Below are 18,727 nucleotides of genomic sequence, written 5' to 3' on the forward strand. Positions count from 1 at the left end.
GTCCACCCAATTCTAAGCCAAACGGTGTGTGAAATTCACATATCAGGGTAGGGAGGCCTGTTCCTTTCTCTGCCTTGGTTATGGTTTCTCAGGAAGATCTGGGAAAAATCACACAGCTTGGGTGGAGCTGATTGTGACCTAGAGGCGTGCCCATAAATGGAACTCGGATTTATGAGACATCACTATTTAATGTTTCTATCATTGCGAGCTTCGAGAGGATTTACTTTAAGATATTTTGTTTCGGGTTAATCAGGTCTATCGAAGATCCACCTTTACCCGGCTAACTGCTGCTAATTATCGTTAATTGCGCCACAGACGCGTGAGACGAGAGAATATGGCCCTGAAAGAACTGAACCACCCACAGTATAACACGAGATGCACTCGGGATGCCGTAATATTTTCTGTGCCTCTTTTACCAAGTTATCTTGGGTGTCACCCGATCGTGCAAACGCAGTCCTGAAGTAACAAAGCAAATATAGTAGATACATACTCTAATCAAACCCGCACGCTTCTCGGATTGGAAAGTGAAAGCAGTTCGTTAACACTTGTAACTTTACGAAACAGCTCTCCTCCCAAAGGAGAAGGAATCACATCGTCCACAAAGGTAAGAGGAAAGTCAGCAATCCTGGAACCAGTTATGGCAGAGCGTAGAGAATTTCCACAGGAAATCAAAATTAACCGGTGGGGGGCAATCTTTAACGAGAAATGTATGGGGGAGTCGGAAAGGCGCCATGTCTTCACTAGGCCTTTGAGGGCAGCGAGCCCAACTAAGTCAGGAAAAACAAACCACCCCACATACGAGTATATACTGTAAGCCCCGCCCATTAGCCCTGATTTGGGATAAGTTCCCCAAAGACATCTCGTTTTAGAGGCAAACGATGAACACACATATCTCGAACATTTTAAACACTTGAAATTTAAATATCACAGCTAACATTATAAATTTGGACATATTTTATAATATCTTGTAAAACCTTAAGGTCTAGATCGTAAAAATATTTCAAAATCGTTTTTACCATCATTTCAGACGATTGAAACTGAGGGAGAGAATATATGTATTTCTAGTACTCTTGGAAATAGTATTGTCGAAACAAGAGAGTCTTACGTTGGCTAAGATATTTTAATTATCAAAACTAAGTATGGTCAAAAAATTAACATTACCGTAAGGATACCGTGTCGCAAGGAGTACTAAATAGATAATTTGTGGACAAATGTGGACTTTCATCCAATTACTGAACATTATACATATTTCGATGATTACATCTAGCACAGGACCAACGCACAGGATGGGGATCCAGTGAGTGATCTTCATTCGAGACGAGAACCGTTGGCAATTAGCGGATTAGTCCAAGGTGGGTTGTTGCCGTCTGGTGCCAGAGCACTTACTCATTATGCCAATTCCCAGGTAACCCATTCATAATTAGTGAACTGCTCATTACTAAACAAAGCCAAATAGAAGTGTTTTTTAGGGCATACAAATATTGGGCAAATGAACCGTGAGTAATGTAAAAATGCACAGCTTTATTCGAAATCAAACGTTCTTTTTCAAAGGGATTACGTGAAGGCTTGTGAGACACAACAGAATGATGTTTTTTATTAAAAGGGCATTTAGAAAAATAAAGTCCGGTTTTAATAATAACTAGATGTATCCTTCATAAATATTATTACTTATGATACTCTAAATTACGCAATTAACAGTCTAATTATGTTGACATAATTTCCTGAACATGAGATGCTTTGAAATTTTAGGCTAAAAATTTAACCTTGCGGCTACTCCATATGTAATCAAAATAATTAACCATTTAACTGCTGCAGAAGATATAAAGTTAAAGATTTAAACAATTATCAATTATTAGTTGCCATACTTGAAAGTTTAAAGAAAACGGTAATACAATAGTGAACAGTATTATTCTCTTCCTTTCCTTTGAAAGTATTCGATTGCATTGATACATAATTATTTTTTCGCAAGTGAAATATTTATGTATTCATATGTGAAAATCAGTTATTACCGGATACAACTTTTCGTGAACATTTGCATTAATTCCTGTAACGAGTATGAGGGACATAATGTAATAAAAATCTGATTTCCTTTTCTGCCACCTTCACCCTTAGAGTACGTACATGCCCACGTGGAATTCTAAGTGTTAACATACCTCTTTAAAATTACCTGTGTCGCAGAACTCATGCGCATCGTACACTATGTAATCCGCAGACTGACCGTCAATCGGAAGCTAGAGGGAATAACAGGAACCTTAAAAAAGGCCCAGTGGTTTGGCGAAGGATATACGAGTACGATTTTCGACGAGGTGAATACGAGTTTGGCGGGACCAAGTTTCGCCTCCTCGCGAGCAGGAGGGAACTTTTTTTTTAGCCAAACGTTCTCGCCCCGAAAAGGAGTGGGACATGAAGGCCTTCCGGCGAACAAGACCAGCGTGTGTGAGATGTCGGAAATGGCTGCCAACGAAAATATGTGAGCAGTTATATTGTGCGGGTAATTGTAGCATTTTGGCCCCCGGATGTGTGACACTTAGAGCCCTCTTGTCACAGATGTCTCGGCCGTACGTGTTGGGACACCGTGGGAAGCGATTGGAGAGAAAAATAGCAAGAGGGGAGGCGGCAGGAAACGCGCCATTTTACTGACAAGAACCTCAAAAGACAATTTTAAGCTCATTTCCTCGCTGAGGTCATTTGGGTGAAAAGGGTTAATTCACAATGCACCGTTACCCTGAGCCTTTTTCGCTGCGTAACCGAACCAAGCGCAAGCTGAACCTTGAAAGTGGGCTAGGTGAAGCTCGAAAATGCCAGGAAAGCATTCGGCTACCAGATTTCCTTGGTTCCATTCATGGTGCTTCAAAAAATACCGATTTCACCCAAACTATGCCAGATCGTACCATCCAAACTTCCATTTCTGGTACCGAATCCAAACAGATATTTCAGAGAAACCACAGGTGGCATAGTGAAAGAAATTCGCCTTCCCCCCCTCCACGAACTCACTTGTGAATTTCATACCAAGTAGGGTTTAGCCTCACATTTCATATCAAATCGACCCTCGGATTCACTGTGGATTTTTAATTGAAAAACAAAAAATAATCGTGTACTCTACGACCTTTAGTGAGCTTAATTAATTTGCCACAAAAGGAACAACCTGACAGCTATCGTCAATCATCGATCAATCAAGCCTGAGTGAGAGGAAAATCACCATGCAAAAAATGTATTATTCCTTTGGGAGCCACATGTTGCCTCGATTTTTGGCCTAGTAGCCTAGTGGGTAGGTCGTTCGTCTGCTGACTTCAGGGTTCTGAGTTCAAAACCTGGGTGATGCTTTCGGAGAGTCGGCTCTAAACCGATCTAAATACCGAGCAATGCGAGTGGTACCGCAGATTGTGCTGGAAAGTAAGTTTCCTCCTAACTTCAATGTGTGGATTTCAAAGAGCTTGGGGTGAGGTTTACCTTTATTCTACATTTCTGCTGTGGTCAAGTTCCGTCAGTTCGTTGTCCTATAACCTTAACAAGTTCCTAGAGTCTTTTACAGTCCTGTAATAAGCATATACAAACGTACTCGTACATAACTTATTTCATGCGTATTCCCCGATGCATTTGATGCTATGTGCATTGTATTTAAATGTGGTAAAAACTTAAATGCATTAAATAGTTATCAGCATTTATATATATGCTAATTTTTTTTACATATTTTCATTGGCCTAAGAATTTGAGCCGTGGGATTACGCTACATGTACTCTCGTTATGTGATATAATTTTAAAAAAGCTGTCATAAGACCTATTTACAAAGAAGGATCTCAAAAAGACTCGAATAATTGTCGCCCAATATCAATACCACCTGCCATTTCAAAAATCATGGAAAGGTTTATGGCAGCCAAATTTCTGAATTTCCTGGATTAGAATGAAATAATATCACAATTTCAAGATGGTTTCCAAAGAAATAAAGGTACCACACAAGCTATTGAACTAGCTGTGAACAGTTTCAGAGAAGGAATGGATCTGGAATGGGCCCGACACGGTAATAACATTTATAGTTCTTAGAAAAGCTTTTGGCACAGTAGATCACAATATACAGTTTATTGTTAAAAAATGTGAAAAATTGTATCGTTAAAAAATTATACTGCATAGGAGTTCGTGGACCCGGCCACCTTTGGTTTTCTAATTATTTACAAGATAGAAAATCAGTCACTAAAATAAATAATTTATATATATATATATATATATATATATATATATATATATATATATATATATATAGTATGCTGATGATGCAGTACTCATGTCGAAGCACAGGGAACTAAAAGCAGCTATTCAGGGTATGAAATTGACTTAAATAATATCAGTAAATGGGCACATGGTAAATATCCCTTTATCAATGGGAAAAAATCCAAAGTCATGTTTGTGAAACACAAACCCTTTGAAATCATAGATATTCATTTAAAGATGCATTCACATTACTGCCCACATTACCCTACCAAAAACTGTAATTGCCCCATGATTGAGGAAGTAAATAAATATAATTACTTGGAGGTAATTATTGATCAAAATATTAACTCTGGTGAACATATTTTAAACATAAGTGACAAATTAAATTACATCCTTCGTCAAGTTCACTACATTTCCAGTTTTGCAAGTTTGTATGTAATCAAGATAGTGTATTTTGCACTGGTTGAGAGTATTTTAAGATATGGTATAACCGTCTGGGGATGAACTGGCTCTACAAAAATTAATAGTCTAAAAAATAGACAGCAAAAAATCCTGGAGAAAATGTCCGAGGCTAGATAACAAAATATATTTATTCTAGATGGAATCTTTAAAAAATTGTTGACAGGCTGTATAGATATATCATTATAATATGAAACTATTTTTATGAAAAATATAAAATACCTGATTTAAATAAAAATGAATTACCATTAAGGGAAAATTTTCAGTATGTAAGAAAAATATTTCATACAAATCAAGGCAAGAGAAAATTGGAGGTTACTGTCACTCTAATTTTTAATGAAATGCCTTAAGATTTACGAATATTACAGTCAGTAAACGCTTTGAAAGGGAGAATAAAATACTGGCTGTTATACAGGATAGATTAGGGTTGGAACAAAACGAGACACAATATAAGTAGCTTTATACGAGGGTCATCCGGAAAGTAGTACCCGTTCGTGCCGCATGAAGTGCTGACGACGCGAGTAGCCGCTGGACGAGGTCAGATAGCTTCAGTGGCTTGTCTGCCTTCTCTGAGCCAAGTTGCGTGGCGCTAGCATTGCCTGTGTTGTTTCTGTGATTGTTTACAATGTTTAAAAAAATTGAGAACGCCGCCAGTTGTGAAGTGAGGGCAGTGATTAAATTCCTCAATGCAAGAAACGTTCGCCCATGTGATATTCATGTCCAATTAAAGGAGGTGTATGGAGACAATGTAATGGACGAGTCGTCTGTTCGGCGGTGGTGTCGCAACTTCAACATGGGGAGGGGGAACACACACGACGATGAGCGTTCGGGGAGACCGTCTGTCATTACAGACCAACTGGTGAGCTCAGTTGACGAATTCGTGAGGAACGATCGGCGCGTCACAATTGATGACATCTGTGAGCATTTTCCCAATGTTTCTCGAACAATTGTTCATGAAATTGTTAAACACCATCTGCATGATGCAAAAATTTGTGCAAGATGGGTCCCTCGCGTATCTCAATGAGCTGGCGGCGAAGGACTATGCAGCAGGAATACAGAAACTTGTCACACGTTATGACAAATGCCTTAATTTGCTTGGAGATTATGTTGAGAAGTAGTTTAAAGTATCCTCTTTCAAATAAAATTTTTTATGTTTGTTAATATTTACTTTTGTGTCTTTATTTCACGAACGGGTACTACTTTCCGGATGACCCTCGTAATTACATACACTTTAAGCTCTGATTTTCGCTTACGTGGCACCTGCTGTCAAGCCAGAACTGAATGGCTTAGCAGGATCAGAATGAGTACTTCGTTTATAAATTTTTAATTTATACTACTATTGTATATTGTAAAGACCATATAAATATGGTATATGATAAAGATTGTCTGTAAGTCTTTGTATATGATATATGATGAAGATTATACTACAATTGTAAACGTGATAATAAGAAAATATAAGAATTCTAATAATAAGAAAAAAATTAGCCATACTCCTCGTATTAATAGTAAAAACACGCCCATTTCTTAGAGGAAAATCGCCGGTTGAACCACAAAATCCTTCACTAAAGTAGGCCAGTTAATCTGATACATTAAAAAAAGCGAATTACTATGACTAAGCATTAGATACTGTAAATTTATGAAATGACTTTCCTGGGGCACGAAGCGTACAAATATGGTTTGATTTTTCATGAAAAACAAACGCATATACTTTTTCACTTTTACTACAGTGGATCAAAAGTGGAATAAATTAATCTCAAAAACATTTGTTTTCATCGTTGAGGGAACTTTGGTCATCGATCTTTATTCAGAATAACATTACTCATAAGCCACATTTTTCTATGATTAAAATTAAGCATTGGATCCGTTTTTCTTCAACTTCCTCGACTGATAAGTAAATAAGATAAATAAGAAAGTCCTGTCGAATTTTTAATGAAGCTAAAGTATTCACCCAATGGTACCAAATAGCCTGCTCTGCTTTTGAAGGGTATGCTTTTGAAATGCAACTGTTTAAGGCGAGGGATTCGTCAGTGATATGAAGGTTTCATACGAATTAAAGGACTGTTACGGATCAACTATTCATTTTGCACATGAAAAATCTTCTCCTCTCCTCTTCATCGCTTAGCAGACTTTAAAACTGCAAAGCTTCAGAAGTTTGAAGGAGTCATTCAAGTTTTTAATTGAAGATACTAAGTTTCGGAAAGGCTAAACCGGCGCCGAGAAGGAAATAGTGACACACCAGATCGAGAAGGAGCAACAAAGCCTAGTTTTTTTTAACAATACCTCAATGGTAGAATAACCTCTTTTTCCTGGGGTTTGTAAGGAATAGTATGGAAAAACTTGAATGGGTACCTTTTTGGCTGGCGAAAGAGAAATAAGCCCATTGCTGGCTTATGCCCTTCGTAGAGTGCCTTTCCATGTCATTATTTTTGGTTCAGTACTGAGCCAAAGAGAACAACGAATATGTGCCCTTTTTCCTCCAAAAGCACTCGATTTTAAAGCAAAGACTCAAACTGACTAACATAATAATGCTTGACCGCGCGTCTCATCCACGGGCGGGGAATGACGTGAAGGGGACGGGGAGAGACATCGTAGCTTTCACTCGAGGAGAGAAGCTTTTAAGGCGGAAAAGCTCTCCAACCTTAGAGGCCCAAAGATGCAGATGTCCTTCCACCGCTTGATATTTAGTTATTGGCCATGCAATACTCCTTGCTCTCGCCCCTTCGCTTTTATGGCATATAAGAGCAAGCACAGAGCGGCGAGAGAACAAAAGAGTTATCAATCTAAGTAATTTGTATTATACGTGTATTAATGGAGTTCCCGAATCGTATCGGGGTACTTGTTACCAGACCTGACGGTTGATTCAGGTTCCAAATAATTATATTATCCACATTCAAATATCTGCGGGAGATACCTCTCGCGACTGTTACTTAACGGAGTCCTCCCCTGATGAGCACCGACATGCAAACATTTCCCAGTGTCAAACCCATTCTTCTTGTCCGGGACTCGTACCTAGATCCCCTCGATTTTCATGTTATCCATTGTTAGGCAATATTTCTGACTGAAGACAGGAAATAAGGAATGTATTATAGAATAGGGTGAATGAAGGCTATCATGTCGCTGATAACCCTTAAAGGGTAGCAACGAAGTAATAACGACAGGTGGTTACCAAATTATTTAAATAAACGTAAAAACTAGAGATTTTAAACCGAGATTTAACAGTAAAAACGGTAAATCGGCAAAAACCGAGATTTTAAACTAAAACGGGCCATCAGGCCATAGGCTGTAATGGTAATTTTTTTAAATATCCTGACAGAGAATTAACACCCATTATTTTACAATCCTGTTTATGCACTCGAAAATTTACTAGAATATTAGAATGCCTTCAGCTAAGTACATCTTTAAGTTTATAGCCCTCCTCAACAGACTGAATAGAATCATTCTCGCTAAGGACAATTTCACTACGTTTACAAGGAATTCTACTCACGTGAATTGTATAAATTTCATGTTTATATAATTAAAAATCCCCTTGTACAGCAGCTCTTGTATGGCTAAATCCTAATTACATTTGGATATCATATGGATGGTTCGCTCACCTTATTAAGCGTGTTTATATTTCCAGTAACTGCACTTTTCCCCTGATATTGAAATTGAATACAGTTTGCTTAGTTTAAAAATTTATTTACAGTTTTTCGAAGAGAATCTTCATTCTTCTAAGAAAGGTAGTGTTTGGCTGGAAATCAGTTGAAATATTCAAGGTTAGCGAAAGGTTGCATTTTACAGTAATATCCTGGAAATTAGATTCAGGCCATTTAAGTTGGTTAAAAATACGAGATTTAAGCCAAATAAATATACCGCGTACGTGGTCGGTGAATGCTTATTGTGAGGAAGGTTTCAGTAAAAGGGAATAATTTAGTCCGAGGTGGTGGTAGGATTTAAAAGATCCGGTGTACGACTCCCGGTCAAGGAAATTATTGTGTTCGTCCTTTATGTGTGTTCCTATCCTTTTCCTTATATCTGTTTCGATATAAATGAGTATTTATTCGCCGTTTGGCGGGATTTTGTGTTTGAATGTATATTTGACGGAATTCTGCTCCGTCTTCATCGGAAGATATAGAAGTAATGAGTTTACTTCTATATCTTCCGATGAAGACGGAGCAGAATTCCGTCAAAATGATCAAGAAATAACGTGTGAGTGATCTTTCAATGTGTTTCTATATTGCTTGAAAATGCATATATATATATATATATATATATATATATATATATATATATATATATATATATATATATATATATATATGAAAAATGGTAGACTAAAATCCTCGCTCTTAAAAACATACAAAATATCTTTCGTGAAGTGAAACATGTGAAGCCATCGTGTATCAGATGAAAATTAACGAGGAAATTAACGAGAGGATTTCGAAGTACACAAGGCTCTTCAAGCCAATGCTAACCCTCAGTCCAATGATATGAAAGTGCCTCTTTAAGTTCGACGTTGTTTGGAGAAAAAAGGGAATGCCGAAGAAATTTTCGTGGCCTATTCATAATTTTATGCGTCAACATTAAGTATCCTTTGTCACAGCTAGAAACGATGTAGGACACGTGAACGATAGGGGAGGAACACCGTAAAATACGCGGAGAGCCGATTACCCGCAAAATTCTGTCAACTGAAGCAGGAGTTGGCGACAATCCCGGACGTACTTCCCGCCGTAAATGAGAGGTGTAAACTTAGCCGGGAGCGGCTCGGGTCTTGAAGATCATAGATTGGCCCCAACTGGCCTGAAGGGGATAAAACGCCGTACCGTCCTCCAGCACTTCTACTCCTTTCTCCACCGCTTAGACACATGTTTCCCATGGGATCGACGACAGGAGAGGAAGCCAATGGGATCCCCTCACGTACACCGTTGTCCTTTAGAGGGGTGGGGGCGGAGGAGAAAATTTGGGGAGGATTGAATGCTTGGGAGCAGAAGAGATTATGGAGGAAGAGAGGGAATTTATTTCAAAGATGCCAGGAGAAAGCTTTCCCCGGGTAAAAAAAAACATGAACGAGTCAGCGGACTGTGACACTTAAAGAAGCCTAGTCGAGCAATGCCTGATCCACAATTCGCGGGAAGAGAAGCTTTGCATCACATGGCCAATGGGATGAGCCATTGGAATAACAGCAAAATTTCCTTTCGCATTGTTCACAAACTGGTCCAGTATCTTCTAATTCGTCTTCTTCTGGTTGTCTCGTTTTCCGCTAGTAATTATAACGAACTATTCCAATGCGTTACATATTCTTACATATTTTCAACATTTGTACCATAATATATCAAGCATTTGCTTACTCAAGTAAAGTTTTAATAATATTTAAAAGAAATCGAAAAGTTTTAGCGTTGGCTTGGGTAGAAATCCCTAAGTTTGGCATTTCAGGATCCAACACGGCACAGCCGATTAGAGCCTCTTTAGGTCATAATGGAATCTGTCTCCTCACATGTAAGACACAACCATCAGAATGGGAGCAAAATACTTCAATCTGCAAACCCCTACAGCACTGGGAGGGAAACTGTATCAACAAAACAGCCTGTCCCACGGGAACTCCTGGAAACAGAATGAAGCCTTCACCGATTATATGTCGCGGAGGTCTTCGTAGTAATACAAATATAATAAAAGATAAGCATACACATGAGTATCCAAATGATTAAGAGGTACTCTTCCAGTGGGCATGGAAAAGAAGAAATATAAAATGGCAACATTTGAAATAATCTCCTTAGATTAGGGTAGATGGAGTTTGTTTTGACGAAATTCGAGATAAAAAGGATCAGCTGACATACATGTACTTAATCCGAATCGGTTCTCTAAATAATTCTATCCTGTCTTTATTTGTATGACTAATAGACTAAATTATCGCACATTTTAAATACAGGATTTCAAATATTCTCTCATATTTTTTAGTTCATAATTTCGGCTCATTGCAACGCAAGATTTAGTCACATAAGTTCATCTTAGGGGCTCTATTTGTATATTATCATCAAACATTTGCTTAAATGGACTCCATTCGCATGTAATCAATACAAGAGTTTGAAGATACTGGTGTTAGTATTGGATGTGCATTCTCAGAGTATTCCTGTCTTTCTCTTCCCAGCACTTCGCATTGTTTATATTGGACACTCAGAGGTCTTGATGAGGCCCCAATTGTTAGTCATCAGTTTTCCAAAGTGCCGAACGAACGGAGTTAACAAACCAGTGACTTAGTGCTGGGAAGTGCACATTCATAGCTCGCCCGAAGAATCAATGTGGACTTAACGAAGTCAGAAGCACAGGTTTCTGAATTGGGAACAAAAGATACTGATGCAGTAAACTGACATTCATATAATTGAGTTCCCATGAGAGGCCTAACGTGAAATAAATTGGTCGACACGGTAATGTAAGTGTGAGCCTCGTGACTCCCAATCCACGGACTCGAATCCCAATACAGACTGGGGTACTGTAATGCTACGGTATGTACTATTAATATTGTGTATTTCAATGTATCATGATGGGTACTTCAGGGTACGTGATGCAATAAAGACAGTATAATAAAGCAACACGAGGAGAATAATCTAGAATAGTATGTTTTCAGTCACCAAAGATGTGTTTATTAAGTTTGCCAAAAATACATTAATTCCATTTTGGTATCTTGGTAGTTATCACTTTCTCATATCTATTTTCAGAGTGAGAGAGCTGAGGGACGAAAACCTGGAGGTACCTCCCGACTTCCTGGACGAGGTGCACAAGTGGGCCCTTGAATGTAAGTTGACCTGAAATTCCTAATATTTACTTGCTTACTTTACACGTACTACCGTGAAGATTAAAGGACAATTTGGATCGCTTTTATTTTATACACGCCACGGACCTATCACTTGGCGTAAAAAGAAGAAAGTACCAAGGAGAACGGATCAATGATCCTTGACGGAGGCACTAACCCAACGGGAAGTGGAGCGTGTTTTATTAGTTAAGTTTGTTACTTTTGTGTTTTAACTTCACCGTTGGCTATGACGCGGGAAGCAAAAGAAAAGTCACCGGCTCCGGAATGCAGAAAATAGCTTTTATTTCGGAATACCCCCTGCCACACACCTTATTGGTGGCTTGCAGGGTATTGATGTAGATGAGCACCCGAATAGCGCTAATTTATAATGACTATTTGAACAGTTAATAATGGAAAATTTAAGGCAAACGTTCCGAATTTCACTCAGTTTACCGTTAGCGTTATACTTGTCGGCACTAACGCGGGAGGGAAGAGCCAGGACCCCGGAATCTTGCTTCTCTCACTTGATGCCGATCCCGACTCCTCCGTGTTCTCTCCACCCTGCGTTCTCTTTTCGTGGGCGCCATTATAAAATCGTAATGGGCCACTAGCGTGACATTTCAAAAACGCCGTTGGCGTTACGAAGTCTTCAGAATGGTTCAATTATTTGGGAACGCCGAAGACCTTTACGACTGGTGAGGACACGGAAGTATCCTACGACGGAATATGGCTTCCTAACTTCTTAAACTGGTAAATCTATTCAAATTGGTCTGCACTCTCTCACCTTCCCCATAGTTTAACCATATGAGTTATAAAATAGCTCGTTTTTTTGTTCTATATGTCTGGGATGTGGGTCGCGGTAGTCCAGGGGTAGAGTGTTGGACTACAGACCGGAGTGCCTGGGTTCGATTCCCGGGCAAGCCTCTCTGGACACCTGCAGCTCCACCCAAGCTATGTGATTTTTCGGGTACCAGATCTTTCTGGGAAACCATAACCGGCACAGGGAAAGCAACTGGCCCCCCTACCCTGGTGTGAGAATTTCACACGCCGTATAGGACTTAGTACTGGGTGAACTCTACCATTACCTACGAAACCGGCCATCGGGTTGATTACTGTGTATATGTGTCTGGGACACATAGTAAGATTTTTCAAAATGATAAATGGGGTACTGTGCGCGGAGGTTTAACATGAATAAGTGATATTCAGGTTTAAGTCCTGCAGCAATAAATGAACGAATTTCTACTCCGCGTATTGACGAAGATCCAGGAATGGCATTGTTGATGAGCGACTTCGTAATTATGAATTACCGATATATTGATGTTGATAAATTCTCTGGTCACAATTTTAAAGGCACACATCGTCACTTCATGTGTTATATATACTCATCAAGAGAACTCCGCGTTAAGTTGTGACATATCAAACAAAGTGAATTCAGACATTTAATAAGTGTATGAATTATTTAAGCAAGGTCATTTTGATTTCAAATCAAAGGATTAGGACAGTGAAGAAAATAATTGTTATTCTAGATTACGTACATAACTTTTGGAAAAACATCCGAATGAATGGTTGGTATTGGTAGCCGTTATCAATTTCTAAATTGCGATTCTTATTTTTCATGTCGTTCGCAGAGAGTTGCCTTCGAAAAATTCACGAATACACACACTTCGTCGCTTCAAACGTCAATGGTGATCAAAACAACATTCTCAATTCCTTTTCCCAGTATTCTACCCCAAATTACAAAGATTTAGCACTCGGAATAGTTATTGGCCATCCTGAAAAAGTAAGGGAGCATATACTGGGGTTGTCCAACCGAATACCCGCCATAACACACAGTCCGCGCGAAAGGTGGCAACACTATTGTTACCAATCGATATTGCCATTTCTGTGGTAGGAGAACTACATATTGACAACACACAGGCGCACGCAGTTGTTGGGTTATGACCTTGTTGGTGCATGGACTGGTCTGGAGTGTTCGTCCGTTAGGTTTTCATTTGACTGCCCTTCATATTTCATGGTAATCTCCTGAAAATAGGGCCCTAGTTTACTTGCCATCAACACATGTACTACCGACAAGTCTTATTGGGCAGTTGCATTATACTCAGGTGAAGGTCTTTATAGACACGCCTGATTTGTGACTCTTTGGAAATTGAAGGGTACAAGGCGATAATTAGTTTCCTCCCTAGCGCATAATGAAGTGCACGCCTCATCAGCGAATCATGGCGTGCGCGGTAAATAACTCTCGTGACGTGAATCACACCGCAACGTGACAGGAGGCAATCCACAACTACGATCCTGACATCGGTGACAAACAAGTCAACTGCCTCTGTAAAACATGCATTCAAACCCGCGGCCATTATTGGACTAGGATATAACTTTCTTCAAGCTTCCGGTTCAAGCTAAATTTTGAAAAACCGGTTTGTTCAGAGGAAAGTTGCCGTCGCGAGCAAAGAAATCAAGAATTCCTACGGCGATAGCAATCTAGATTTTCCCAAAAATTAACCTAGTTCACAATGCCTAACGTAAAAAATCTAATTGTTGCACCCAAAATATACAATTATTTCATGGAGTTGTCTGTCTCGAGAATAGTATCAAAACTGAGATCATAGCATAAACTACGAATTCCATATTAATGTGATCACTTTCGTGGCACAAATTTAAAAGAAGTACTTGTTTCATATATTTGAATGACAGAGTATACTGAATTTAAATAATTAGCTTTGAGGGAGTGAAGAGATCGGTAGGGAATAGGATGGTATGGAGTTTCCACTAACAAATCCTCTGACTGACAGCTCATTAAGATTGATGATGCCATTATTAATTTACAATATTTGTATTTTTTGGTCTAGCCTCTCATACAACTGCATTCTACGGATAGTAAGTGACATATTATAAGTAGTAGGACATTAGTAGATGAGAGTATTAGTAAATGAAATAAACCACTCAAATATCGCTCATTTTATGAAACCGCGTATTTGAAAACAACTCTGCCCATCATCATGGTCAGTACTTCATGGACAGTATCTGATTTCATTTTATTCACTCGCAGCAGCTTCTCATTCACTTCTTTCCTAAATCCTAACGTCTCAAATGGAATATTTTACTACCATTGCAAGGCTTTGGTGCTCTTTAAAGCTCACTCAATCCTTTTTCTACGCACTTCTTTCACCAGCTACACACTTATAAAACACATGCATAAGTCTTTCTTGATATCATCTCAATGTTTTAAATTCATAGTGTCACATTTTATGGCTAGGAAATAATTTTTTTCTCCTCAATAGTCTTAAGCCCATAATCAAATATATTCCAAGCATTTCCCTCAAAGTTGCGGCTACTGCCGTAATTCTGGATTTACTTTTCTTAAACGTTTAAGCTTACTATGAAACCTCAATGATTCGAGTCCGAGTCTCTTGGAAGTTTTTCGGAAGTGTATGCTAAAAAATGTTAGCACGAGGCTGTGGTTGAGGCACAGAAACGAGTTCTGGCTACTGGCGTCTCCTACGTAGGATCGAAAACAAAGAAAATGGGTAATCCGTTTAAACAGATTCATGATGTAAATGAACAATTTCATGTTGTGTACAATGACAACTCCTGAGAGGCGATGGGATACTGAAGATTTTAATAGAGGGGAATAACGAAAAATCAAGATAGAGGGAGAAAAAGAATAGGCATTTAGGAATGAATTAAAGGGGGTAATAAGCATGTAGAGCTAGAGAATGAGTTATCGTAACCGAAGGATGTACTGCCTCGTGTTAGTTAGAGCGTGGAATTAGAGCAGGGTGTAGTGCCCGGGTCCATCGAAAACCAACCATAACCCGGTAGACGACTTCTGAAATTAAATATTCAAAATTACACTTGTTGACGCAATCAGTCATCTTGACCCAATACTCTCCATTTCCCAACTTCATAAAAAAAATAGTCCCTACTTTCCAACTCCCCCAACATTACCTTCTAACCAGTTTGCTTTTTCTCTTCTTTTCTTGCAACATGTTTACATTTTATGCAGGAAGTAACCAGCCAGGAGTTTAATTCAATCAGTACACTCGAAGATGAAGCCATTTTTCAATGCTTAAAATGGATTTGATTGAGGAGTAAATTTATCGATTTTCAACGTTTGATTCAATTGTGTCTAGCGTTACTTGGCCTGAATATTTTTGGTGAGAAATATTAGCAAAATGTAAGTTTCTTAACAATATTTTATAAAGTAAATGGATTATATTTTTTATCGGTAGCCCCTGGCATTATGACATCAATTTAAAAGGGAAATACGACTTTAAAGCCTCGGATTGCCGTGTACACCACTGCTTCGTTGTAATCAAGTCCATTAAACTCGGTAATGCGCTCACCAACTAACTCCAAGGCCTCAAAAGCCAGTTGACTTTCGACATAGTTATCGCGCTGTCACATTAAAGGATTTAGAGAGATGAGTTGGCCTCAGAAGGACTCCACACATGATCCCAACATTCAGAGCACTCCAAACACCATGTTTTAATACTAATAAAAGTACTAATATTAATTTATATCAATTCCTTATACTAGGCATAAAATAAAATAGGACATTTAATCACTAGAATGCATTATAACCCGAGAAATTTTGTTCCCTACGTTCAAAATGTCCTATTTTCCCTCGGCTATAATGCTTATTTCCCCGTGTTCCTTCTCTACCCTCGACGTAATTTCACTATTTTCTCCGCCACCAGGGCACATTTTCGTAATGAGGAGTATTCATGGATCTACTACGTAGTAAAGGCGGCTGATTAAAATCTCATAAGCCGCTGTTTTGGAGAGATCTAGGATCAAGATCTTTTTACACGAATCTCTCCGCACACCCTGGGTCAAAACATATCTCGCGACGGCGACGGTGAGTAATGCAACGAAGGTGATTTTCTGAGGCCCAATTCGGTGACTTCAGGAAATCTTTAATTGCGTGCTCGCCGGCCGAGCGACAGACAAATGGATATCGGGGAGAGGGAACGGCCTTGGAAGATACGCACCAGATGGATGCGCCTATGGATATGGTTTTGGGTCGAAACCGCTTTCACCATGCTTGAATGAAGCCGCTTCCCTAAGCCTACGTGAAGAAATCACGTTTTCATCGCAGCATTGAAAACATCTTTTAAAGCTGAAGTAGAAAATCAAGAATAGGAGCCAAAGATGACCTGGTCCTCGTTTATCAGAGCTGTAAGTGAAATCAAATACTCCTCCAAAATATGTAACCGTTAATATATGTATATAAAACGTGTTACAACACCATCCCAGAGGAACGACAGTTCGTTTATACTATAATCTCTATCTATTTCAACCTCAAGCAGATGTGTATGGATAAGGAGATGTACTATATATTGTCTTCTAATTTGAAGAAAGAGGTCTTAAGTGGTGCATGGAATCAAATTGTATGAAACATTACAGAAATCGCGCTTATGAAATCATCTATGCACTTTTTTTCACTAACAGCAGTGGAAATACTGATACAATGTACGATATTTGGATTCGCAATTCAAATTTAAATTTACACAAAGTTACAAAATATCATACTTTAATGTGAAAACAGCTATCAACTAAGGGGCATTCTTTTAAAGGCTGCTATTTTATCTGATGATGATAACGTAGCATTCAATACACTCATTCGAACACTACCGTAAGTCCTGACAAACATAAGTACCTGAAGACGGATTGCAGTCAACATTGAGGATAATTTGAATAACCTGACGTTTTGATTATGTTCTCACAGAGTTATAAAGCTATTTCTTACTACGAATCATTTAACAATGTGAATTCATGGATTATGCGTGCGAAATGGAAGTCAATATCAAACTAAGCGGGCGTCCTTCCTTATCTTGAGGCTGAAATGGACATCCAGCTGGATTAAGTGTTATGGGGGAAAGATAAAGAAACGGTAACATTTAAATACCTCCAGTGACAAAATGGGATTTTAACAATGAAATGTAATTTTACATTAAAAAATACGGATAACATGTATGGTGAAATCAGGAAATTAGGATTAACTCAATTCATGAGTAAAAACGCAGCCAATTACCACTGACCTCGCACTTAGCAGTACTCGTAGTACTTACCTCGTACTGACCTTGTACCCACTGCACGTAGCCGTGTTGTCTGTTAATTACAAAAATGATGGAGGATTAGTACTTTTCCTGACGTCTATAGTTTCCCGAAACATCATACCTTAAATATCAATAAATTGTCTAAAACGTCAAAAAGTCTCAAAGGGTTGGTTTGGTGGGGAGAGTTCAGACATCACTCGAATCTGAATTCGGAAAAATCCAGTCAGTAGACGAAAAGTCTACAGCTACACTACTGCTTCACTCTTTGGAATCATCAACTAGTAGGTATTTTTCTACTATGTACCGTTGGCTGAAACACTCCGTACTTACAAGAAAAAAATGTGATGTAACGGTACCTATAATATTAACGTTCATTCAATATTTTAATACAAATATGGATTACAGTTCAGCAGCTTCCTTAATATCCGAATCACATGTACCAATTAAAATTTTTTTTAATCTGTAAAAAATTACTCCAACATTACAAGGCATAATTAAGACGTAGATTACATTTACTCATGGTAGCATACCGGTCAGATTTAAGTTTTTGGTAGGACCTCTACCCGTTAAACACTATCGTTATTTTGTAAGCTATTAAGTATTTCTTATGTAAAAATTTAAAAAAATGGTGCTTGCATTACAATGAATCATTCGTTATCTACACAAAATGTCTAAATACCTTCATGCCATCTGAAATTTCAACTCTCATCCGTATACCTCGTTTGCATGATAACTACCATAGACAATAATCGACATCAAATTCGCTCTCAATATCTAAAAAGGAAAATAAAAAATCTAGAACTAAGTTGCCTGTTTATGGATGTACAGTAAAAGATTCATCTTACAAACACTTCTTTTAATAATAACAGATTCACAATCAGAGAAGGCCTTTACGGTTGTAGCTGGATTGCACGAAGACTGCAACATGGTTGTTAATTATAATAGGGCTACCAGCTCAACATAAAGACATCTAAATATTTTTGAATGACAGTTCACTCAAAAATTTGGCAATTTGTACCTTCGCAAGCCGCAGTTTAATGATTGATATGGATACACATTAGATAATCGCATATAATCCGCGTGGATGCACGAAGCAATTCGGAAGATGTTTTCCAGCGAACGCTGCCATTCCCTCATCGATTGGATCATTAAAATACCCAAAATCGCAACCTGATTTCAAAGACGTGGAAGCAATAAGATGATAGAACGAAAGGGTTCTATTTTCTATCTAGAATTA

The 18,727-nt window shown here is 38.5% G+C and overlaps 1 protein-coding gene across 2 annotated transcripts in view; it reads left to right on the forward strand.

Moving 5' to 3' along the window:
* Cyp49a1 (Cytochrome P450 49a1) overlaps nt 1-18,727 on the forward strand; it is a 106,068-nt gene that overhangs the window by 52,216 nt on the left and 35,125 nt on the right. For both annotated transcript variants that reach the window (XM_071596496.1, XM_071596497.1), the window contains exon 5: nt 11,358-11,434. In XM_071596496.1, the coding sequence (XP_071452597.1) occupies nt 11,358-11,434 (77 nt within the window). The remainder of the gene's footprint in view (nt 1-11,357; nt 11,435-18,727) is intronic.

This window comes from Hetaerina americana, unplaced genomic scaffold (genome assembly GCF_022747635.1).
Source record: "Hetaerina americana unplaced genomic scaffold, ioHetAmer1.1.p SCAF_8, whole genome shotgun sequence".
Classification (NCBI taxonomy): Eukaryota; Metazoa; Arthropoda; class Insecta; order Odonata; family Calopterygidae; genus Hetaerina; species Hetaerina americana.